General features: G+C 38.0%; 1 protein-coding gene across 2 annotated transcripts in view; it reads right to left on the bottom strand.

Moving 5' to 3' along the window:
* celf5a (cugbp, Elav-like family member 5a) overlaps positions 1-26,283 on the bottom strand; it is a 275,280-nt gene that overhangs the window by 55,199 nt on the left and 193,798 nt on the right. For both annotated transcript variants that reach the window (XM_052123558.1, XM_052123559.1), the window contains exons 4-5: positions 3,016-3,144; positions 1,878-1,957 (exon numbers count right to left, since the gene is read on the bottom strand). In XM_052123558.1, coding sequence (XP_051979518.1) covers positions 1,878-1,957; positions 3,016-3,144 — 209 coding nt within the window. The remainder of the gene's footprint in view (positions 1-1,877; positions 1,958-3,015; positions 3,145-26,283) is intronic.

The following is a 26,283-nucleotide window of genomic DNA, read 5'->3' as shown; positions in this document are numbered from 1 at the left end:
GTTTAATAAAAACTATATTATAAAAATATTATAAAAACCATGAATGCCATGCGGGTAGCGCACGTTGATTGTTTATTTAATTAAATAAAAAATCAACCGGTGCTACCCGGATGGCATTCACAGTTGCACACTGTCTCCGTGTTTATATTTGCGTCTACCACTGAGTGTGTTTAGATTCACGCTACAATATGGAATAGACTTTCTGTGAGCCCCCCACAAATGGGTGTAACAAAGGACCCCCTTATCAGCTGCCCAGGCGAGGCATACAGTATATAAGGAGAAAAGCAGAGGCCCTAAAACTGATCCCTGTGGCACTCCATACTTAACTTTTGTTTGATTTGACAATTCCACATTTACACAGACAAAGTGGTAGCGGTTGGATAAAAGGACATAATTCATGCTATGTCTGTCCACAAATGCCAACATAACTCTCAAGCCTATCCAGGATAATGTCGTGATCTATGGTGTCGAAGACAGCACCAAGATCAAAAAGCACTAGAAGAGAAATGCAGCCACGATAAGATGAAAAGATCAAGTCATTTGTAACTTTGATAATATTCATAATTCAATACAAGTTAAGCTCATTTGACAGCATTTGCGGCATTATGTTTAATACCACAAAAAACGTGTCCCTCCTTTTCTTTAAAAAAGCTCAAATTTAAGTTACAATGAGGCACTTACAATGGAAATGAATGGGGATTTCTGGTTTTTGTAAAGAAAAGGAGGAACGAGTCAATATTTTTTTTTGGTAATCAACATCATGCCACAAATGCGGTCGATTGAGCTTATCTTGTATTGAGACTCGAATATTACAATACATTTAGGTCTGTTACTCACACAAAACTATCGTATGGCTTCAGTAGACTTGGAATATAGAGCACAATTTGCAGGAAATACTTCTATGGTGCTTTTGTGGTGTTTGTGTCCATTTTTGGATTTTGGCCGCCTGTAGTCATTATACGTAACGAATCTTCACATTTCTACCTTCATATTCAACCAGAAAGAAATATGGGTTTGCAATGTCATGAGGGTGAGCAAATTATCTTAGAATCAACATTTTTGGATGAATTATCCCTTTAATACTGCCTTTCCATTCTAAGAAACAGAAAAAGCACACACTAAACTAATGCATTTCTACAATCGATGGCTCCATCTGCATCCAAAAGGAGTCTTTTAGCAAATAAAACAGCAGCATGAAAGCTACTTTTGAGAGCTGAAAAATGTGTGTGTGGCTGAAAAGTGCTATGATTCAGACAGACTGTGCTGAATAGCCGGCTTTTTATGGCTCAGCATTCAGTCCTTGAGATTGAAACGGCCGGACAAAGGCCACACGCAGACATGCTGGCTATGCACATATTCAACAAAAACAATATGGACAAATATGCAGCTTGGAAGTTGAAGGCATAGACTGATTTGCTCTTTATTTCTTTGTTTGGGTTCAATAGCAAAATGTTCATTGATTGAGACTGATAACCAACACTATCGGTCAAACGTTTGGATACACTTGACTGAATTTAGGTTTATTGCGATCGTTAAAACCTTTTGATCTAAATGCTTGTGCTTGAAAGTGCTTGGAAGTTAGTTTTGAAGACTAATATAATTTGTATCTTCTTATAAATGTCTTTACAAAACATAAACCCACTTTATATTAGATGTCTTTAACTACTATGTACATAAGCATTTAATGCAATGTGCTTATTATAAACATATGTATTATATGGCTAACTGATGACTGTCAGATGAACATCTTTGCATGTCTCTGACAATCGAGAGAAAGAAAACAAGTGACAAAAGAGAGAAAAATAGAGGTGCTGAAAAGAGAGATATAATGTGAGTGAGTGAGGGTTTGTGTGTGGTAGGGAGGAGTGCGTACTCACTGGCATGGTCTGACTGCCGTGCAGGGCACTGATTGCGGACTGAGCTTCGGCATGTGTGGAGAACTTTACAAAGGCACAGCCTGAGGGAAAACACAAACACACACTTTAACTACAGCGTATTGAAGCACATCGATGAGACTATTCACCCAAAAATGATTATTGTGTCATCATTTACTCACCCTCACCCTAATTTCTGGCAGGAACAGGCCTCCAATTGAGAGCCATGACACATTAACAGCTAAATGAAATGTAGTTGTCTAGTCTTATTATACAGAGTGCAGGGAATATTTTGACATCTATCTATTTTCCTTTCTTCCAATGGACTGGATATTCACAGATGCACCTCTTAAACAGCCAAAATTATCCTAAAGCAATTTTTGTCACATTGGTAAGGGGAAAACTTCGAGTCCCACAGTGCGCTGGCAAATGCCAGACTGTGTTAGCATCTTACAGTGTCCCTAAAGCCTTGCTAGGCAAACAATGGAGTCTATAAAAAGTGTAATGCTCAAATACGTGCCTTTCCTCCAAGCTACAGAAGTCTCCGATGAGTCTTAAATGTTTAATGAGCGCCAACTCAAAACAAATTGTTGGAACAGATACTGGAAAACATAAAACTTGTACACTTAAGGAATAGTTCACCCAAAAAGGAAAATGTGGCCATTATTTACTGACACGCTTATGTAATCCCAAACCTGTTGAACACAAAAGTTGAAACTATTTGAAGAATCATTACATGGCTTTTGCCATTCAACAGTTCAATGTGACCAGGGTCTGTCGAGACCAAAAAATGAAAAGTTGCCCGAAATCAGGTGAAATTTTTGTTATTCATTAGAAAACTTAACCTCAGATCCGTCAAGGCAACTGATGGCAAAATGGCATTGGCTCTCAAATATACTGTATGTGGTAACCAAAATGACATTTCTGAATTCTGAATTCAAATCCACGAACATGGACTTGATGGCAAAATTATCAGTGAATAATGACTTAAATTTCTATCCTTTTTGAAGCTTTATAGCCATGTTACCTATGAACTGTGAATATTCTTTAAAAATGTCTACTTTTTTGTTTTTTTACAGAAATATTTTTGGGTGATCTGTCCCTTTAACATTGGATACATTCGCAAATTCGAAAGTCCCACCTTTGCTGTTTCCGTCAGGACCTCTTAGCACAGTGCACTCTTCGATAACTCCATACGGCTCGAAAAGACGATACACGTCCTCCTCTGTCTGTTGTTTGTTCAGCATCCCCACGAACAGCTTCCTGTCTTCTGAAGCAAAGAATAACACAGCAAACTGAATGACTGCTGTTTCGTCTGACCTAACCATTATCCTAATACATTACTATTGTAAGCACAGCACAAATAATACTCAGGCATTTGGTCCATGGCCAGCATGTGCAAAAAGGGACTGCTTTTGCTTGGCCCATTTAGCTTGTGGAATGGAGTCACAGCAGTAATTGTTCCCCGTGCCAAGTCTGATCATTTTAATTTGGGGGATAATTGGGTTCAACCCCATGTTGAAAATGGTGGGTAGGCCTGAAGTGATAGCACTAAGCTGACGTGCTTAGAGGCTTGGTTTAATAGGAAGAAGCAGACTGCAAAGAGCCAACGAAACTCTGAAGAGTGCAGAAACTACTGCAAGTTCTGACCTTGAAATTTAAACTAATTTGAGTTATATTTGTCCCATTCTATGTTTAGTATATGGTCATTAGTTGTCTTCGCAATGAAACAACAGAGCTAAGACCTTGAATGTTATGCATAAATTATCATCACAAATTATATAGGCACTGTGCCAATTAAACCTGATCAAACAATTTCAAACACCGGCAACTTATGCAGAAGATTTAGAGTGGCATATTTTCTTGACTATTATAAGGGATGGCAGAAGCATCATGACCATTCAAAAGGAGGGGGTATTTTACAGAAAATAGGACTATGGATGCAAGAAAACAAAATACAAAACAAAACATCATAAAAAATTTTTTTTTAATATTACACCAAACTAAATAATTAAAAAAAAAAACATAAAAAACAACAAAACTAAATAACACCAAAACAAAACAAAAGAACACAAAAAACGAAACACCACAGCAAACAAAACTAAATAAACAAAACACAACAAAACTAAACAACACACTAAACCCACAAACAAACAAAACAAAATGTTATCCCCCCGCCCCACATTTTTGAGCCAAGAGTGTTTTAAATGCAAGAAAGCAAAACAAAAGAATAAAAAAAAATACAAAAAACAAAAACAAACGAACAATAAACAGAAAAATATTATCTCCCAACCCAACCTTTTTGAGCCAAGAGGATTTTTTAATGCATGAAAATCACACACACACACACACACACACACACACACACACACACACACACACACACACACACACACACACACACACACACACACACACAAACTCTTGTTGTGTTTCCATGTTTTATGGGGACTTTCCATAGACATAATGGTTTTTATACTGTACAAACTTTATATTCTATACCCTAAACCTAACCCTACCCCTAAACCTAACCCTCACAGAAAACTTTCTGCATTTTCACATTTTCAAAAAACATAATTTAGTATGATTTATAAGCTGTTTTCCTCATGGGGACCGACAAAATGTCCCCACAAGGTCCAAAATTTCGGGTTTTACTATCCTTATGGGGACATTTGGTCCCCACAAAGTGATAAATACACGCTCACACACACACACGCACACGCACACACACACACACACACACACACACAAATTTGCTTTCTTCATTAGATTGCATGATTTTTGTTTGTAGAAAAGTGTTTATCTAAAAACAGGAAGTCAAAATTAGTAAATTTTTTTGCACCATCCACAGATAATTTGTTTTAAAAGGAAAATTCTGTCATCATATATATATATATATATATTGTTTAATTATTATCAATAAGGTCAGGATTAAACCCAGGTCCCCAAGCCTGCTAAACAAGTACCGTGTCCTGAGAATACATATTTTCCTTTGGTTGTACCTTATCTTGCATAGGATACCAAGTGACTACGTACTCAAAAAAATAGGTGCATGATGGCTGGTAATTTTTTTTTCTCTAATCACCTCAGTAGGACAAAATTGCATCAAGTAAACGTGTCTTGCAGCCTTAAAAGACTCAGTGCAATGTCTGAAAACTAAAGCTACAACTTTATCATTGCATTGATTTTTTGAATATACAGTATGTCAATGGAATTGATGTGTCTGTTGAGTCTAAAGATGGCTAGCTTAGTCCTCCAATGCTGTAGTGACTCTGACCCTCATGTATTGATATTCCTTCTGTGGGTGCCCACCGCTGTGGAACCGGACTGGCGCTGTGTCTCGCTGCAGCCCGTGACATGCTCTAAAATAATCACGAGTGTCAGTAAGTTGTCTGTGGAAGGTTTGGTCCTCGTGCACACTCTTTATTGTTTGTGGCAGGATCAGAGGGTGTGTATAAAAACAGAGGCAATGCATTGTGACATCTGTCACGTTACATCTGAGAGCATTTATTGGCAAAAAAGAGGGCTCTGAACTGGAAAATAAAAGGGCAGGATGGGCCATCCACCATGCCTGGAGGGGATGTTCCAATCCGAAGGAGGGCTGGTACCATTCCTGGATGAATTAAGACACATGGTCACTCGCACTAGCACAGATGTAGTCTCGCACAGCGAGACCTTTGACAATGGCAAGACGTCTGGGGACTATTGTTGCTAAATTTGGCTTATAGCTACCGTTTAGGGGCATCATTATCAGAGATATGTAAAACCATAATAATAGACTGTCCGATATAATTGTACTCTTGGAAGTTACATCAAACCAGCCATCCAACATAGCGCTTCTTGTATCTAGAATGTTTTCCAGTTTTGTGTGCAATGTGCATCAGATGGTTTGTGAATGGACTGCGGGCGGTCTGTCAGAGGCTGAGACAAGCATATACATAGCTTTGAGGACTCGCTTTGCTCCATGCAATGTCTCTACTCTGAAAAAACTGGTAATGGGACTCTGACCAGGGTGGATTAATGTATGAAGCTGACCTGTATGAATTTAATACCGCGTGCGGTTCACCTCAATATTTATGCCACAAGTGCAGCTGTGGTAGCATGCTTTAAAATACACCCTTGCAACTGTCCAATGGCTGACAGCTAAATGGAATATTACTTATGGGAGAAAGATTGTAACAGCAAGATGCCCAATAAATCAGAATCAAGCGCAAAACAATGCGGGGAATACAAATTAATGCATTCGCCACAAAAACTGGGATTTGTCGCGTTTTAGCTCCGGTCCTGTTTTCAAAGCGATGTATAAATAAAGTCATCAGCCAGAGAGTGTTTTCATCACTTTTTTTGACAGGGATAAAAAATAAAGTGTTGCCACAGGACCCATGGGAGAAAATAATAAAATAAACACTGCTCCTGACATTGCACACATCCACATATTTTTACATCGATTCATCACATTGATTTTGCATTAAAAATACTGGATGGAAATACCAAGATGCACAAAATATCTAAAATAGATCATTTTCCACAGCACACCTGACAATCTTTTACAGTGGTTGGGAAACACTTATCTAGGCTGTCCAATGATTCTTCCCGTACAGGTTTTGTTGATCGCACGTAAAAACCTAGGACTAGTTCGCAAAAGTAGTTTTTTTTAAATACTCTCAAATATTTAACAAATGATTTGATTGAGACCAAATGTCCTTCAGGCAAAGTTGTTCAGAAAGTGGAGCTCTATCATATGATATGTCTAACGTGTGTCTGTGTGACACCTCATAATATTCAGAAATATAAAAGCATGTAAAATACAATTTTCTTTTCTTTTTTTTCTTTTTTAAATTTTGCATAGATCTCTAGGGCCAAGAGTCACCCACTTCACCCACTGCCCATTTCGGTTTGTTCCAATCGGTCTTTGTTAACCTTGTCTAAAAGCTTCTGAATGTTGATTGGTTGTTGCCATGTTTTTTGGGATGTGCAACTATCCTGATGGAATTTGAAGCATCTTAGACAAAGACACTGCATGCTAAATTACAGGTCGATCGGATCAGTAGTTCCTTAGTTAGAGCCATTTTTTAAATTTTAATTATCATAGCGCCACCAAGAGGGAGAGGCATGCCATTTTTTGCGTGTGTCCTCAAAATGAACTCATACTTAAGAGTACCAAATTTGGTGTTAATATCTCATTCCGTTCAAAAGTTATTAACATTTGGTGTAAGTTTTGGTGTACCTTTGCTACAATGAATCGAATGTTGCTAATGCTAAGTACTAGCATTACTTATTTATGTTGAATGGTTAAGCTAGTTAGTTAACTTTAGCTAACAATAGTATACTGTACATTAATATGCTACATGCTAAGCAGCATAACTGAATTATGTTGAAAGGTTATGTTAACTTTAGCTAGCAATAGCATACACTAACATGTTAAATGCAAAGTAGCGTTACTGATTTATGTTGAATGGTTAAGCTAGTTATCTAACTTTTAGCTAGCAATAGCATACATTAACATGTTAAATGCTAAGTAGCATTACTGATTTATGTTGAATGGTTAAGCTAGTTAGCTAACTTTTAGCTAGCGATGGCATACATTAACATGTTAAATGCTAAGTAGCATTACTGATTTATGTTGAATGGTTAAGCTAGTTAGCTAACTTTTAGCTAGCGATGGCATAAATTAACATGCTAAATGCTAAGTAGTAATTGTTCCTTGAGTAAAGCAACATGTTATTTGTGTACCCATCCTTAACCTAAGGAAAACATACACTTTTGAACTACGAATCTCCTGCCCAAATCCCAAAAACATACTTGATTGGTAAACATTCACCCTACATAATGTATTCACATTTTACAGAATTACATTAATCGAAAGCAAAGAAAACAAGTTTAGAAGAGAAAAACAATTTTGAGGGTAGATCACAAATAAAATGATTTAGTAAATTGGATAACCTGCACTTTTTTCAGTGAATACACTTTCAGTCCATAAATAAGCATGGAAAGTGAGTTTATTGGCAGCATAACCACAACAAATAAACACTAATTTAAAAAATCACTGGAGCATAAAACATGCGTTTTAGTCTCATCTGTTGTTTAAAAAAAAAAACAGGTAATATGCACATTGATAAGAAGACTGTTCAGCCTTAGTTACATTAAGGTACAGCTGCATTTTGATTGTGCTTTTAATTGATTAGCACTCTTGATATTTGCATGATTTACTCCCCAGTGTCCTTGATACTGGGTCCAGCCCCACCAGCTGTGATGCTGGCTCAAAAAATTACTCCTATCAAGCTTCATCAACTTCACCGGCTAGAAAGAATTTTGTTTAATACATCACAAATTAAGCTACAAAATGACGAGGGGCAAGCAAGATTGGTAGCTAGATGTCTAAAGGAATTTACATCCGTGTGATATGATTAACAGCAAATTCCTATTTGTTTAATATCATGACTGATATTTGTTATCTTTATCACAGGAGCAATGGCTGTAGAATGCAGAATCAGGTATAACGCCTTGACTAGACTGTAGCAAGGTTTCTACTTGTTAATATCACATGCATACAATAAAGGTTCACACATTAACTATGGACGTGTTCTACTAAGTTTGACTATGATCAAGTCCTCAAATGCTTTTTTCTTTATTTTGAACAGTATCCTCCTGAGACCTGGGCATGATGGCTGTGTGCATTTTACATTTCCTTTTTTGATTTGTGACTAGTAGCACTTAATAAACATAACAAAAACCTAGAGCAAATAGTTTTCCTAAACATTTATGTCCACATATGTGGACAATGGGATTAAGTTATAAGTGGTTATTCATGTTTTTGAGACATTACAGACATTACATCAGAAATTAACATAATTAATTCTGATTCGAAGAAATGGCCAGCATCATCCAATCATTGCCAACCATAACCAACTAATTGCAATTACTACTGCACTTAACCTGCACTTAAATGTACAAAATATCCTTGTCTGTCTCTCTCTCTTGTGCTAGCATCTTTACTACTCCAGCCACTGTGAGAACTTGGCAGTCCTATACATTGCAGATGTTGTTAAACTTTGTATGAAAAATTGCTTGCTATGTGTCTCATTTTTAAGTCACTTTCGATAAAAGTGTCTGCTCAATGACTAAATGTAAATGTTAAAATAAAATTATACATTCTAAATTCTGAATCTATTTAGTGATTACCATTGTACCGTGTCTGCCAAACATGACCAAACACCATTTGCAGCCTGAAACTGAACTTTTTTGATAGGAAGTTTGGATTGAAAGCACTTAGCTGCATGGAGAGTTATAGCAATCTTGCTCCCTATTTAGTGAATGACTCAACCTCTAGTGTGCTGTCCATTTGCACTGGCCTCAGAACAGTTCGAAACATACTTTATTTTCATCCTAACTCCACATAAATCCTCTGAAAGCAAAAATGTTCAGCTTTTGGATGAACCCATTGATCCTCAATGTGATAATACACAGTAAATATACGATTTCTAAGGAAAACAATGTACCAAAGTACACATTAGTGAACATTGTGTTTATCAGCGTGGTGTTTCGCAATAAATCACTCAAATAAAAAAAGGCACATTGGATGAAACTAGAGACTCTAATCTTGTGACTCAAAAAGTTTCAGTGTAAAAATTTAATTCGTTTTTTTTGCAGATGAAGTTTTGTTGCGGTTTCTCCCAAAAATAACTCAGTTGTGGTCAGCGCCATGTTGTTTGGTCACATGAAAGTTTAACACTTAACATAAGAGTCTTCTGAGCTGATATCAGTAGTTTTAAATTAATTTAAGTTATACATCATGTATAGCCAGGGCTGGACTGGGAAGAGAAATTGGCCTGGGATTTTACATATTTTACATAGCAACTGGCCCAAAAGTTGTTGAGCAAAAAATTTCCTTTTCTGTATTCGGCCCATTTCGTGACCGACCCACCGGCCCGCTCGGTTCTCCCGATGGCCAGTCCGCTCCTGATCGGCCCCAAAGGGGAAAATGCCCGGTATTTTAGCATATAAAATACTGGTATATTACCAGTCCAGCTCTGCGTATAGCAAAGTCAAAACACAATGTCCACGCATGTGGACACTGGGTCACACAAGTTATTTATAGTTTAAAACCCAAAAAATATTTGTGAAATGTTTTGCTTTAAATTTAAAAAGTGTTTTTGCCATCATTGTTTAAAAATGGCACTAAATTTGATGTTTTGTTTGTTATCTAACGCAATGACAGTCATTCAAATGATTTTCATACATACAAGATGTGTGTGGTTTAACTGTCAAATACTTTTTGTATACTATCAAAATGTAGTAGAGCCTCTTTAAAATTATATTGTATATACTAGATTTGTAGATTGTCCATTTCACTAGACAAGACTAGTCTTTAGAAAGATATTGATGCTTTTGAATAAGTCAATAATACACCTCACATATTAAAACACTGCATTCACAGCAGCTTATTATCCAGTGGGTATTGAAGGTTTTCGGACAGTAAAGGCGATAAGGCTGCCGCTGAATGACAATCAGCAGCGTTTTTACAATATGGAGCAAAGCCTTTTTTTCCCTCCCAAGAACCAACCGTAGGGGCTCTATAAACATGCAGACAGTGTACTGGCTCACAGGAGGAGATCCTGCAGCCTCAGATAAGCTGAGCTGAGAGCGGGAGGTGAGCTGGCCGAGTTTGTAAATCATTGTCCTGAATGGAGAGAGCCGAACGATAGTCGATCTCCACTTTTGGCACTATTTTTGCCAGCAGTGCTTGCGAGTGCGCGGCTTGACTGATAGAGTGCACGCGTGAGAGAAAGCAAGTATGTGGGAGACGGATGTTGGTTGGTTACTATGACAACTTCGTGTGCAATGGGCTGTCAATCAAGCCTAAACGGTGTTTCGGAAAGCAGAGGGTCATTTCTAATTCTACTGTCGGACGTGCAGTGTAGATCCCATTGTCTGAGACAGAGATAAGGAGAAATGATGAACAATATTAGCATCTTGATAAAAAAGGAACATACGAATGAACAAACACATTAACGGAGAATTACTGGGTGGACGATTATTCAGCCAGAGACTGAGCAAACTGAGAGTAAAGTGTTCGGTTTACCGAGCAGATAAGTGATGCAGACAGATAGGATGGGCTGAGATAGATTTTCCTGTCATTCCCCCATGGCAGGCCAGAATCCAGCCTTTGAAAGCAGCGAGCAAGCCCTAACACTAATTAAAAACAACACAACAATTACCGCATGCAACAAAACACAACCTAAACAAACAGACAGAGAAGGTTAAAGTAATTAACCTATAGAACAAACCCTGTAGAATTTGATTCAATTAATTATATATATATATATATATATATATATATATATATATATATATATATATATATAATTAATTGAATATATATATATATCTTGTTTTGCACAGACGCTGATGGAATATTACATCCATTGCGACCTCTATTTGGCAGCTATGTTCGGGAGCTTCGGAAATCTTTTGGCTGCTGTCAAAACTTTTCTCACGGAGGATGAGCACTAGAGTTTTAACTCCCATGAGTTAATCTGAAACAATCAGCATTGGATTAGTTTATCAAGTGTATGGCCAAATAGATTAATCTACATACAGTACAGCCACAGACGTTTGGCAGTTTCTATCAAACAGACGGGCATCAAAATTTGATCAAGGGGAAGAAAAAAAGAGGCAAACAATTTAATTTTCATTATGTTGTGTGCCAACGTTACATAAACCTAGCATGTTATTAGAACAAGTTGTGTAATTACATTTGTGGGGAAACATTGCATACGATTAAAGAGTTTGGCGCACGACCCAATAAAAATTTATTTTTAGATTAAAACATTTAAATTTCATAACAAAATGATATCAAATTGAATTGAGTAATCTTTAACAAAATAAACAATTTAAACCTAAATATTTTAAGTTTTATTATTTCATTATTAGAGTTATTTTGTTGTTGAAAATTACACAATTTAATATGACAGAATTTTGGTGAAAAAGAAATGTGTAAATCTTCAAAATAGCATATATATATATATATATATGCCTATTTTGAAGATTGCTAAGTTCATAATAAAATTCTGTCAAATTCAATCGTGTGAATATTATTATTATTATTTGAGTCAACAGACATGCCAATACTAGACGTCGATTCTAATAACTAAGGCGGTGGAATAATGAATAAAATCCCAAATGTAGTATATTTTTCAAGCAAAATCCCAATAATAATCAGAAAAAAAGAAGATTAGGTCCATAAAGTGGGACTTTTAACACTAAACAAGCCTGCAACACAACGGGGACTTTTATTTTGAAAGGACGGAGAGTTGGTTCAGTTTCAATGCTCTATATTTCATATTTACCAATTTTTATAGCCTATATTATTATTATTATTCACAATATATGAAATTGGATACACAATGTATGTCCACATTGTAAAACATTATTTGCATTCCCTCGCTTCAATTTAAAAAACATAATTATCAGAGTAACACGGAGAATTAAAAAAACAATTACGAACTATCAGCATAGATTTTTGCTAATAACAGATAGTTCTAAAAAGCAACTATCGGCACCGATTAATCAGTAAAACCAATATATAACACTAAACAAGCCTGAAACACATCGGGGACTCTTATTGTGAAGTAATGAAGACTTGGCTTCGTTACAAAACTCTATAATTAATATTTCCCAAATTAAGCCTTTTATAGCCTATATATTTTATTATTCACAATATATGAAGATGGAGACACGATGTATGTGATGACGAGGGACGTTTTCATATAGTCACATATTTCTTTGCATGTCCTCCATAATTAGCTATAAATAATACTTTTATATAAACTTATATAAAAAGCTATCGATATGGCAGAAATGCTAGCAATACTAGTGCACTTACAAACAGCTCCAAAGTTACAAATATACTGTATATAGCCTAGTTACAATGTATTATGAACACAGTAACACTTTACAATAAGGTTCCATTTGTTAACATTAATTAATGCATAAGTTATCATGAACTAACAATGAACAATATATTTCTTACAGCATTTATTCATCGTTGTTATAAATGCTGTAAACATTGTTAGTTCATGTTACCTTTGTTGTTATCTAATGTTAACAAAAGGAACCTTATTGTAAAGTGTTACCATGAACATTCATTTAAGCCTGGGATTTTGCATAAAAGTTACCAAATTTGACGCTCTCATAGCATACACTAAATTCTTCGAGCGGTGAGTGACAAAGATGTGTGCCATTCCAGTTGCACCTGCAGTTAACTGTTAGGTCAACACATAAAACCACTCGGCTGCAGAGATGGCCTTCAGACAGCATGTATAAATCATAGGGAGACTTGAAGCAAATGGCTAACACATTTTCCATGTCACCATTCGATCACAGGAGACGTTAAAAGAAGGAAAAATGCTACAGCCCTCTCTGATGGCTGTTACAGTAGCTCTCATATTTTGACACTGGTGCTTTTATTCATCCATCAGTGGTCGATCTCAGGGGCGTAAGAACAATTTTGAAGGGGGACACATTTAAGCAAGAGTCTTTAAAAAAGTAAAGATTATATCCCCAAAAAAGTAGGAGGGTCGAAGGTATAGTATTTTAAAAGTGTAGGAATGTAGACATTTCAGTTCAAATGATTATTTTGCCCCTGGTTGAGTCTTTTGCACAGCAGGAAGCCTTAGGAATACATTAACACTGACCATGCTTATAAAATCTCTTGTGTGTAGGAGTCTCAAGGCTTGTATTCGCACTCACCTCAAATGTTGACGCGGAGGAGGAAACAGTTGAAGAAACGGCTTAAAATATTTTATCTCCACCGTATACTTCACAGTAAATTTACACTTGATATGATAACACATGTGAAATATGACCTGCTACCTTGTGTCGGCTTCGACGTATTACAGCGCTGGCCATAAATCTTCAGACTGCCGCACAAAGTCCATGCAAGATGTAGTATATAAACATTTACAATACTGCAGAGCTATTTATACTGTCTGCCTCCATAATGCCATTTGCAGGCCAATTTGGAGTCGGTTATGATATGGATTCTTTATTCTTTATTACATTTATGGCTGATTTTTATTAGGCTTACACGTACAGCTTTCTTTCTTTCTTCATCCTTCACTTCTTTCTTTCTTTCATCAATCCATCCTTCCTTCTTTCTTTCTTTTTTCTTGCTTCTCCCTTCCATTTTTCCTTTATTCTTTTTTGTTCCTTCGTTCGTCCGTCTTTTTTTTCTTCCTTCCTTCCATCCATCCATCCATCCTTCCTTCATTTTTCTTTCTTTCTTTGTTCCTTCTTTTCTTTTTCCTTCCTTCCTTTTTCCTTCCTTCCATCCTTCTTTGCTTGCTTTCTACCCTCCTTTCTTTCTTTCTTTCTTTCTTTCCCTTCTTCATCTTCCCTTCCTACCGTCTGTCTTCTTTTTTCCTTTCTTTCTTCATCCATCCATCCTTTCTTTGTCCATCCATCCACCTGTACTTTCTTTCTTTCATCCATCCATCCATCCATCCATCCATCCTTCCTTCTTTCTTTTTTCTTTCTTCTCCCTTCCATTTTTCCTTTATTCTTTTTTTGTTCGTTCGTCCGTCTTACTTTCTTCTTCCTTCCATCCATCCTTCCTTTTTCTTTCTTTCCATCCTTCTTTGCTTCATTCTACCCTCCTTTCTTTCTTTCTTTTTTCTTTCTATTCTTTCTTTCCCTTCTTCATCTTCCCTTCCTACCTTCTGTTTTCTTTTTCCTTCCTTTCTTCATTCTTTCTTTCTTCATCCATCCATACTTTCTTTGTCCATCCATCCACCCATACTTTCTTTCTTTCATCCATCCATCCATCATTCCTTCCTTCCTTCTTTCTTTTTTCTTTCTTCTCCCTTCCATTTTTCCTTTATTCTTTCTTTGTTCGTTCATCCATCCGTCTTTCCTTCCTTCCTTTTTACTTCCTTCCATCCTTCTTTGTTTTCGATCTCCTTCTTGCGTTCTACCCTCCTTTCTTTCTTTCTTTCTTTCTTTCTTTCTTTCTTTCTTTCTTTCTTTCTTTCTTTCTTTCATCCTTCCTTCCTTCTTTCCTCTTCCTTCCATTCTTCCTTCATTATTTCTTTGGTCATTCATCCGTCTTTCCTTTCTTCCTCCATCCATCATCCATCCATCCTTCCTTTGTCTTTCTTTCTTTCTTTCTTTCTTTCTTTCTTTCTTTCTTTCTTTCTTTGTTCCTTCATTTTTCATTCCTTCCATCCTTCTTTGTTTCTATCTCCTTTCTTTCTACCATCGTTCCATTCATTCTTTCTTTCTTTACTTCCTTCCTCTTTCTGTCTGACTGTTTGTCTGTCTGTCTTTAATTATTTACTTCTGGATTAATTGGCCGACAAGTGCGGCAACCCTGCAACCTGTTTCTTAATTATTTGCTCATTGGTCGACTGACACTGATTCATGAGTTTCACACAGTTGCCACCTCTAAACCACAATCAGCTAACACATTTACACAAGAATCCTCCTTACAAGCCCCTCATCTTTGTTATCTACTGCATTTTTGGTTGCCTAATGAGTTAGCCACATGCCTTTCTTCAGCGGACGCAATGGACTACAGCACAGGACAACAAACTTCATTAAGAGGTTAAAAGCAAAACGGCATGGGTCTCATATAACTCATAAAAGTGACAAAGTGAAGAGCCCAGTCTGGCCCTGTGGGATTCTTCAAGGAGCAACTAAATGAAGCTAATACAGAGGACGAGAGGTGAGTGAACAAGATCGAACCACAGAGGAGATATCACTCTTCTTCACAGTTTTCGCAACAATATTTTAGCCCAAATGGTTAAACTTTATGTAGAAAGCAAATGCTGAATTTTCTTGAAAGTTTTGTTTTTATGCTTTTATGTTTGAATGTATCCATGGCAACTAACGATTAAAAACCATGTCATACTTGTGAAGAGCGGCTGATGGAATTTAAAATGTTTCCACTCCATTTTTTGGATCTGTCCCTGTTGGCAGAAATTACAACCGATACATGAAAAAGATTAAAAGGTTGGTGGTTGTGTTCTTTATTTAAGACTCATAAATGAAGGCCCTAGGTGAGCAATATGCCTGTAATGCCACAGCCTGGGGGACGCCTCGGGTGAAGGGTGCGACTGCATATTCACAGTCATCTTTACATGCAAGGTCCAAGCATTTTGGATATATCTTTTAATCCATATTCATTCTCTAATCTTAGTATGTGTTCGCTAGCTGCTCCCTGCAGTGCTTTGACTCCCAAATCTGCAGAGTTAACAGTTCCAGACAGGAAAAAATGCTGTATAAGGTAAAGTGGTAAATACATAAATAAAAACATAAGCCCCCGAAAGCTAGTCCCATATCTCTGTGATTTCATAATAACGCAAGTTGATTTCCACAGTACAGTATACAGCCTAAAATTACAGCATGCTGCAAACTGATAAACCTTGAACTCCTCACCCCCTCCTCTTATTGTCATGCTGTTTAATTCAGTCCAGAGAGGACTCTGGGAAATTGGCTTGGGATAGAGAGAAATCTGGGGCCTGCCATTGACTTTGAACATCTTCACTCTCCATGTGGGGTGTGTAATATAACAGTAAATCGAGTAGCTCAGCTTGAGAGAAACATCCAGACTTAGTTATGTAATTTAAAGCTTATTAGGATGAAGTCCAAAGTACTACATTAAGATATTTGGGCGGTCAAGAGAGCAGTCAAGCAACCTGATTTAATGTCAACCACAACAAACTCAAGTTCAAATTTCATTGGAAGAGCCAATATGGGGTCTTATAACTGAAACATGAAAAAAGGCATAATGTTGCCTACTTTTGCTATTGATGTTTTGGAAGACATCCTAGCTAGACTGAAATCTAGCAACCCTTTTTTAAAGTAGTGGAGACAAGTAGGTGCAGAGGTCATAATAGTAAAGAATGAAGCTTATGTATCTTTATCTGTGTATTTCCCATGGAAGTCATGCTACATGGCATCATTGCAGACTTAACCTTAAAAACACAATAAAATGAAAGTTTTCTATCCTGTGTTGATGTATTAAAACAGAAATATGGGTCAGGACATATTAAAATGACTCGTTCTTCTTTTAAATAACCAATAGTTTGCATTACAGCCATGAGCCATGTTTTGCTACTTGCTATTGTTAGCCAACATAGTCACATGGGAAATCAACATGTTGCTGCATGTACCCTGATATCGACCCCATTCTACCAAGCTTCTGACAAGATCCATCTCCCATTAGACATCCTTTTCCTGCAAGCCACTGGATTCTGATACCATGGCAACCAGAAAGTAATCATGTTTACTTTCACGTGATAATGCAATTGTAAGATTGCATTTTCCCTCCAAGATAAATGTTTTTCCACTGACCTGGTTAGGGTGTATACTAGATTGAATATAATATGCATTCCTATGGACTGTATTACATAATTTACAACTAAAAATACAACTTGATTTTGGCGCTACTCAGTGGAAATTTCACCCAGAAACTGGAGCTCAAATGTGCCCATATGCTCAACAACATTTATTGTTAACTTCCAGCTTCAGCCACTGGGAGGCAGTGGTTTGAATTTTGGTAAGTACAGACAGATTTAAGCAGCAAAACTTTTGATTACTATTGCCGAACTTACAGTAAGATAAGTCTGTAGGATGGGCATTTGACAACTGTATACAACCTTGCATGCAAGTCCAGTAATCAAAGTATTGGTCCATTTTCATGTAAGAGAAAGAATGTAAATCTGTAATGTGTGTATCTGCTAAAAGTCAACTTTTATGAGTACACTAGCATATACACTCACCGACCGCTAAGGTACACCTGTATACCTACTTATTCATGTGATAATCTAATCAGCCAATCATGTGGCTGTTGAGCAATGCATAAAATATTGCAGATACAGGTCAGGAGCTTCAGTTAATGTTCACATCAACGATTAAAATGGGGAAAAATGTGATCTCAACCGTAGCATTATTTTTGGCGTCTGACCGGCTGGTTTGAGTATTACTGTAACTGCTGGTCTCATGGGATTTTCACACATGACAGAGTTCTAGAGCATACTCAGAATGGTGACAAAAACAAAAAAATATCCAGTGAGTGGCAGTTCTGCAGACAGAAATGTCTTGTTGATGAGAGAGGTCAATGGAGAATGGCCAGACTGGTTTGAGCTGACAGAAAGGCTACAATAACTCAGATATCCACTCTGTACAATTGTAGTGAGCAGGATAGCATCTCAGAATGCACAAAATGTCAAACCTTGAGGCGAATGGGCTATAACAGAAGAAGACCACGTCAGTTTCCACTTCTGTCAGCCAAGAACTGAAAGCTGAGGATGCAGTGGGCCCACCATCGGTGTATCTCAACAGAAATCGAGATTCATCAGACCAGACTATGTTTTTCCAGTCTTTAACTGTCCAGTTTTGGTGAGCCTGTGCCCAGATAATCGCATGTATTAAGTAGGTGTACAGGTGTACCTAATAAAGTGATCGGTGAGTGTTTATGGCCTTAGGTCTAATAGGCAACTTTAACTAAAACTTTAAGACACCTCATGCTCAGGGTGATGAATTATAAACCCAACCTGTCCATTATCTCTTTACCATATAGGGAAAACCAAGCATCATCTAAAGATATACCCACAGCAGGACTCTTGGCCATGCGCACACACACACACACACACACACACACACACACACACACACACATACAGTACACACCAGCCTATACTTCAGCTAGGTTGAACACATAAAGTGAGGCTCTTTGCTGCCTCTGTCTAGTGGGGATTTAACTAGCAAGAGTTGAGCGTCAATCCCAATGCTCCAGGCCTGCTCTTCTCCTAACACTTATTAAAATAGATTTAAGAGAGAGAAAGGAGAGATAGAGACTCTCTCCCCCTCCTCGTCCTAGGTCTTATCTGCAAGCTTTGACAGGCCAATTTGTTTAGATTTTTAGGATGTTATGCTTGATTCCTAATGAAATACTTTAACTATCTATATATTGACTAAAACATTGGCCAAGATGGCTGTAATTGGGCATCGGCTGTCATTTCACACCACCGCTTTGCCATTTTACTGCAAATGTTGGTTCACTTAAATTTGTTGTCATAGCACAAATACAATCTAATTTCCAACAGCCATTTCAATTTTCGTTGTCCCTTAAAGTTTTGAAACCATATTTACCAACGAGAAGGTCATGGGATCGATTGCCAGGGAAAACATGGAATGTCTACCTTAAATCCACTGTAATAATGTGTCATAACCAAACATGATGCGATAAAATGACAATCAATAAAAGGTATATCTTCCATGCAATCTGGTCTCATAGAATCACATTACTATACCTACACTTTTGCATGATTTTTACATGCCTCTTTTACATTTAGTCATTAAGTAGACACTTTTATCCAAAGTGACTTAAATGAGGAACATAACAAGCATTTTGTCATACAAGTCAACAATATCTGAAGTACCGCACTGTCAAGTTCCAGGAGTAGCTAGAGTAGTATAGAAGCTAGCGCATAAATAGTAAGTGCCATTAGTGTGGACTGGTTAAGTGCTCACAGAAGAGATGTGTTTTCAGCTGTTTTTCGAATGTTGAGATGGATTTAGCAGATGGGTGGTGGTTGGAAGCTCAATTCACCACAGTATTGAGTTGTGAAATGATTATTGTATCATGAAATAAATCATATCGTATCGTATCATATCGAGTACTGCACTTCCAAAGAGCATTTGAGTCGGCATGTGCGATGAAAGTGTCATAGAAGCAACACAAAATTATGTGGTTGCTTCAGCAATCATGTTTTTTGTCCCACAGCTTTTACTGACACTATCGGTTAGGTTTAGGGTAGGGATGTAGGTTTTGTTGATTTAAAACTCGATAGAGCATTAACTTTAAAAACCTCATGTGTTTGGAGGAACAGTTACTGTAACTCTCTGATAGCATCTAACAGTGGACACTTCACCTCGGAACTGCTGCGAATACGAATAATGAACCAGCTAATATAATTTTACAAAAATGTTATCACAGTCACGTAATTTTCATGAAATCCGTCTGTTTCCATGTTAATCACATTTTTGACATAGCCATCCACGACAATGACAAGCAACGATCGATTTTTGTCATATCGCGCCTCTCCGCATGCTTGCCGATCACTTGGTTTCTGTTTCTGCGATGTTGCACTGGGTATCCTGACTAAGAATTCTCATTGGTCTAAATTACCCTCCTCATTACTTTACATAAAAAAATCAAACATGTTCATATTGGCTGTGATTATCGCGTTGTGCTGCAGTTTTGCTGGAATCTTTTCACATCCCATTGTAGCACATGGTGTAAGTCACTTAAAAGTGTCTGCCAACTGCATGAATGTGAATGCAATGTAAATCAAGTGCAAGAGCAGGCTGGTGAAATCTTCCACTTTGGAATAAGCTTGCATGCAGGGTAATTTCCCCAAGCCCTAGTTCTTTAGCCTCATCTAACCTTAACACACTCGGATTTGCCGTTGCTAATGGCGTGCTCAGCTTATTCTCACGAAACCTCTCTACAGGTCATTATGGATAGCCCTCAATAAGCATATGATGAAATAGTGGGAAAATTCTCAGAAAGTAGGGTATTTCAGGATGAGAAATAGTGATTATGTATTTGCCCAGTGGATACTTTTCATCTTATTTTACATATTTGCCTGGGTATTTTTCTACAACTGAGCCTCTAGGGTGTCTTTCTTATTGATATTGTACTTCAGTGTTCCCAGAAATTCTGATTAAAGTCCTAATATCCAATAAAACTCAGACTTTTACATCTCTGCATCGTGCAGGCAGCTAAATTGGAGTGGACGAATGTCGCTGTCCAATAGTTCATTTCACATTAGCCTCTGGGGAAAAAGGTTTCGCATTATTAGTTCTGTAGGTTCTAAAAATGGAAAACTGGTAAAGTGTCTGTCTGTCTAAGCTGAAGTAAAAAAAGGAAACACTTAAACTTGCCCTTTAACAATAATCTATTACTTTATATGTGTGTGTGTGTGAACCCAAGTCTGTTGTTGTGTGGAAGTTTGTGTGCTCGATATTGCCTTTAGGAAAGTTTTAATCTTTGCAGCGCACCGTCAGCACCTCATTACAAAACGCACCTCTTTAGCTGTAGAAGTGATACTGAGATGACTGACAGGCAGCAGAACGAGGGGCGTCTTATTTCAAATATCAATTGCCGGCGTCAGCGTTGCCGGGTAACGTGAGGGATTATCTGAAATTAGTTCAGTCAATTCACCATTACAAAGGGCAGTGCTTCCACCGCTGATTAGTTATTGTACACACTTGTCAATTAAAGCTCCCTGGAGAGCACCACATAGAACAGGCTGTCATAAAACACAGAAAAAGGAAGAAGATGGAGAGAGAGAGAGTAAGAATAGTAAAGAATGGAGAAGGGAATACATTTCTCATTTACATCTAATTACTGTAAGGTGAGGTGAAAGTCTTTTGGCAAAGAATACACAGATTTAGAGTATGTGCATGTTTCTTACATTATCAACACATTTTGTAGCTTGGTCAACGCATTGCCAATGCTCGGGGTGGTTAAATATTCTTAACATGCTTGTGTTACTGTGTAGTAACAAACCTCAGTACTCAAGCGGGCAACAGAGTTGCCTAAAAGTTTCTATCAATATACTGACTTTACCTTACTTGCAGTTCATGGGACAGTTCAGGGCTGGACAGTTTACGTTAATGTCCACTATAGCACCACATGAAGCAAAGTAAAGAATGCAACTCATTCTCGTGTTGAGTTATGAGCTGTTGTCTGACACATTTTAAATGCAACAACGAATTAAATTGAGCTTGCATCCCTAGAAGCGTCTGTGTTCATGTACTTGCAAACATTGGGCCCTATTGAGCCATAATTATATGCCATAAGTAATACTAACAAAGTCAGTGGGCATGGCAAGTATGTGCTAAGTTTAGGCGCAAGTGGGTTTGGCGAATTTGCTCGCGCAATCCACTTATGTGCTAGGTCAAGTGCGATTTGGATCTGTGGTTATTCTCCGGCACCGTCTGGATCGGCTACTAAAACAGTAGTAGCTTGTAGATTAGCAAGCTACATTTGCAACATAGCTTCCCCAACACTGTTACCCACTAGTCTAGACTAAATGCTCTCAGACTGAGGCTGAAGCACAAACTCTCAAAACATCTACATGTACTTTAAAAGTTACGTTTTAATAACTAGTAACTTTTTAAAATGTCATGTAAAATCTTTAGTCTGACTGAAATCCAGTCCAATTTTTGCGAAGTCAGACTAGCAGACCTAGATAATGTCACTGCAGCTCAGCTTCGGTGATGCACAAAGTGTATTTAATATAATATTTGAATATGCATTGTGTCATGTATACTTGGACAGGCAGATGAAGACTGTAGCTTGACTACGCAAAAACTCACCGCAGCTCGATTATAACGGCACATGTAAAGTGCTGTAGTTGTGAAGAGCTCCTTATAGGACAAGTCAAACATTTCTACACCACATACCATCATAATGAAATTCTAAATGAGTAAAGATAGCATGGTCATTCATCCTCGCATTGAACGCTCCCATCTCCTTTGTAAGCAACGAATGCCCTTAGCCTATATTTGCTCTAGAGCTCAGCAAGCTATTTGACTCAATATCACCAATATTGCCCCCCCTTCACCAAGAAGTTGTGATGTTCCCATGAGGGGGAGAAGAGCTAGACTTCTATAAAGGCGTAATGATGTGCTTTAAAACCACAGGGGTGAGCGTAACCTTTCGCTTGGGAGGACGGAGTTATTAGACGAGGCAAAGTCAGCGCAGTCGTTTAAGTGTGTCCTGACGGTAACTGCTATTCCCATTAGTTCCTCTGCTGTCTGTTGAAATGCAGGCACTGGGGGTGGGGGGGGAGGGGGGATTTGTAAGGAAAAAGGGTTGGGTGGGGGGGTGATGAAAAAATAATGCCACCAGAACAAGAAATAATAGACCTCTGTTTCCTACTATTTCCAATTCAATTTCCAGCCAGTGACCTGAGGTAAAAAGAGGAAATCAATGTGAGTTGGAGTGAGGGGCAGTGAAGAATTAGACGTGAGGGGGGAAGAGGCAGGCCCTTCTCTTTAAGCCAAAGCGCATCCATCAGTCTGCAATGTCAAAGTGACAATCCTGCTTGTCTGATCCCGATGCGCCACATCCTCTTTGAGCGTAAATTAAACCTTTGAACCGTGGAGTTACCTGTGATTAATATATGCTCCATGAGCGCAAGGGTGTGAATGCCTTGATTGATCCCACACTGCTGTGATTCAGATGGGAACAAAAGGGTGGGGTGATTCCCAATTGACCCTTCCTGACAGGGGCTAGAGGAGCAGACCTTTCTGCCCTTCAAAAGAAAATGAAGACTGACTAGCAAGGCTCCAATCCCCACTTTAATCAGTTCATTAAAGGACCCTCTCCAAAGTAACCTGGTTTATGGGTGGCTTGAGATGTAGCAATAAGTTGAATGTATGAGGCAAGAAGGCGAGATGTAGCCCTTAAAGGGATAGTTCACCCAAAAATGAAAACTCTGTCATCACTTAATCACCCTCATGTTATTGCAAACCTGCAAGACTTTCTTTCTTCCATGGAATATCATTTTTGGGTCAGAGTTAAACACCTTGGGATGATAAGCCCTGGGGGGGTCTGCAAGTCAATGAAGGAGATGGTTATTTTACTCCTAATTATATTGCAAGCAAGTATAATGAGGCCTTGTCTGTAAAACGTAGACCACTGTTTTTAAAGAGTGAAATAGGTCTGTGGGATGATTTAAGGGCCAGTTAACTCCGAGCACATTTTTGCACCTAGACAGAGATATATGACCATTGTGCTAGGACTGGGCATTCATACAGATTTCTCGATTCGATTCGATTCAGAGTCACAAGCTTTCGATTAGATTCTGATTCATTTGGGTATATTTCAGATATAATGGCAATTTTGCATTCATATGAAAGAGAGTATCTCTCAGTTTATGCTGTTAAATATACAGGGAACCTTCTTACTTGGTACATTACGAAAGTATTGATTTTACAAAATTGATTTTTGCGTTAGTTTTCCATAATTTTGGTCACATTTTAGCTTTTTAAAAATGTAAATTTCCATTTATACAGTTGAAGTCAGAAGTTTACATACACCTTAGCCAAATACATTTAAACTCAGTTTTTCAAAATTCCTAACATTTAATCGTAGAAAACATTCACTGCCTTAGGTCAGATATGATCATTACTTTATTTTAAGAATGTGAAATGTCAGAATAATTGTAGAGAGAATTATATATTTCAGCTTTTATTTCTTTCATCACATTCCCAGTGGGTCAGAGGTTTACACACACTTTGTTACTATTTGGTAGCATTGCCTTTAAATTATTAAACTTGGGTCAAACACTTTGGGTAGCCTTCCATGAGCTTCTAACAATCGGTTGCTGGAATTTTGGCCCATTCCTCCAGACAGAACAGGTTTTAGGCACATGTATCTAATTGAGGTCAGGGCTTTGTGATGGCCACTCCAATACCTTGGAGGTATGCTTGGGGGTCATTGTCCATTTAAAGACCCATTTGCGACTGAGCTTTAACTTCCTGGCTGATGTCTTGAGATGTTGCTTCAATACTTCCACTTAATTTACCTTCTTCATGATGCCATCTATTTTGTGAAGTGCACCAGTCCCTCCTGCAGCAAAGCACCCTTACAACATGATGCGTCACAGATGGGATGGTGTTCTTCAGCTTGCAACCCTAACCCTTTTTCCTCCAAACATAATGATGGTCATTATGGCGAAACAGTTACATTTTTGTTTCATCAGACCAGAGGACATTTCTCCAAAAAGTACGATTTTTGTCCCCATGCACTTGCAAACTGTCATCTGACTTTGGAGCGGTGGCTTCTTCCTGGCTGATCAGCCTTTCAGGTTATGTCGATATAGGATTGTTTTACTGTGGATATAGATACTTGTCTACCTGTTTACTCCAGCCTCTTTGCTGTTGTTCTGGGATTGATTGACGTTTCACACCAAACCACATTCATCTACAGAAGACAGAATGTGTCTCCTTCCTGAGCGGTATGATGGCTGCGTGGCCCCATGGTGTTTAAACTTGTGTACTGTTGTTTGTACATTTACATTTATGCATTTGACAGACGCTTTTATCCAAAGCGACTTACAGTGCACTTATTACAGGGACAATCTCCCCAAAGCAACCTGGAGTTAAGTGCCTTGCACAAGGACACAATGGTGGTGGCTGTGGGGATCGAACCAGCGACCTTCTAATTACCAGTTTACCAGTTATGTGCTTTAGACCACTACACCACCACCACTCCATATTGGCATTTGGAAATTGCTCCCATGGATGAACAAGACTTGTGGAGGTCAAAAAAAAAATTTCCGAGGTCTTGGCTGATTTATTTAGATTTACCCATGATGACCCATATTTTTTGCTCTGTATCTAGTTTTAGTTAACGCAAGTACGCATTCGGCCTGAACGGCTCCTAACTTCGCAAGTTTCAGATGAGTATGCCCAACTTGAAAAGTTTATTTTCAGAGTTTCTTCATACCATCCAGATGACATATATGAAGGTCACCACTGCATATACAGTACATGCTCAAACACTTGCAGTCTATGTGAACATTTATCACTGGGGCTGGTGACAGGGGCATTTAAACCCTCGGGGCATTTGAGGGGTCTCAGCAGTAGAAAAAAGAAAAGGATGGCTTAGATGCTGCATACCGCGGCAACAATTGCTCTGTCTAAATATGGATTCTTGTATCTGTCACTTTTATCTTCAAAAAAGGCTTTCAAACGTCTGTTGTTTATGGGGCAGTAAGAGTTGAGAGACTCCTGGCTCTAAAGTGGCAGTAAAGAAAAGCAGGGAAATTCAGAAGAATGCATGAGATTGAGACCGAACAGCAGAAGGGGCCAAACTTCTAAAGGATGAAGGATGAAAGGACTTGGGATTTGTTTCCTTTTATAAAGAAAAATAAAAAGGCTTGTATTTTGTATAAAAGTGTATTTTTTTTATCTTTATAACTTCTTTCTAAAGTTTCAGGGAACTTGATTGTATTACTACAGTAAACAGACCATCTCTAGTCAGAGGTTTGATGAGTTGTATGAGACTTCGGCTGCATCTCATTCCATTCCCTAGTTCCCTATGTCGTGAATAAGTATTTTGTGAACACAAGTTTGGGAACTAGCAAGGGTGTTGACCCTCTAAACATTGGGACACTGATGGATCAATTACCTGCAACACAATTATTAGTGCATTAAAACAAAGCTGGTATCAACAACATATAAACAACATATAAAGAGACTATCATGCATCTTTGTTGCTTTGTACGATTATTCTAGGGCTTGGAACCGTTTTGAAAAGACCAGCAATACTGGTCATTAGCATGTATTGTGTTTTGTATGCTGGTGTCCTCAACTAGACTGATCA

This window comes from Xyrauchen texanus, chromosome 50 (assembly GCF_025860055.1).
Source record: "Xyrauchen texanus isolate HMW12.3.18 chromosome 50, RBS_HiC_50CHRs, whole genome shotgun sequence".
Taxonomy (NCBI): Eukaryota; Metazoa; Chordata; class Actinopteri; order Cypriniformes; family Catostomidae; genus Xyrauchen; species Xyrauchen texanus.
The sequence above is the reverse complement of the archived record's forward strand: the minus strand, read 5'-3'. Positions and strand labels throughout refer to the sequence as shown.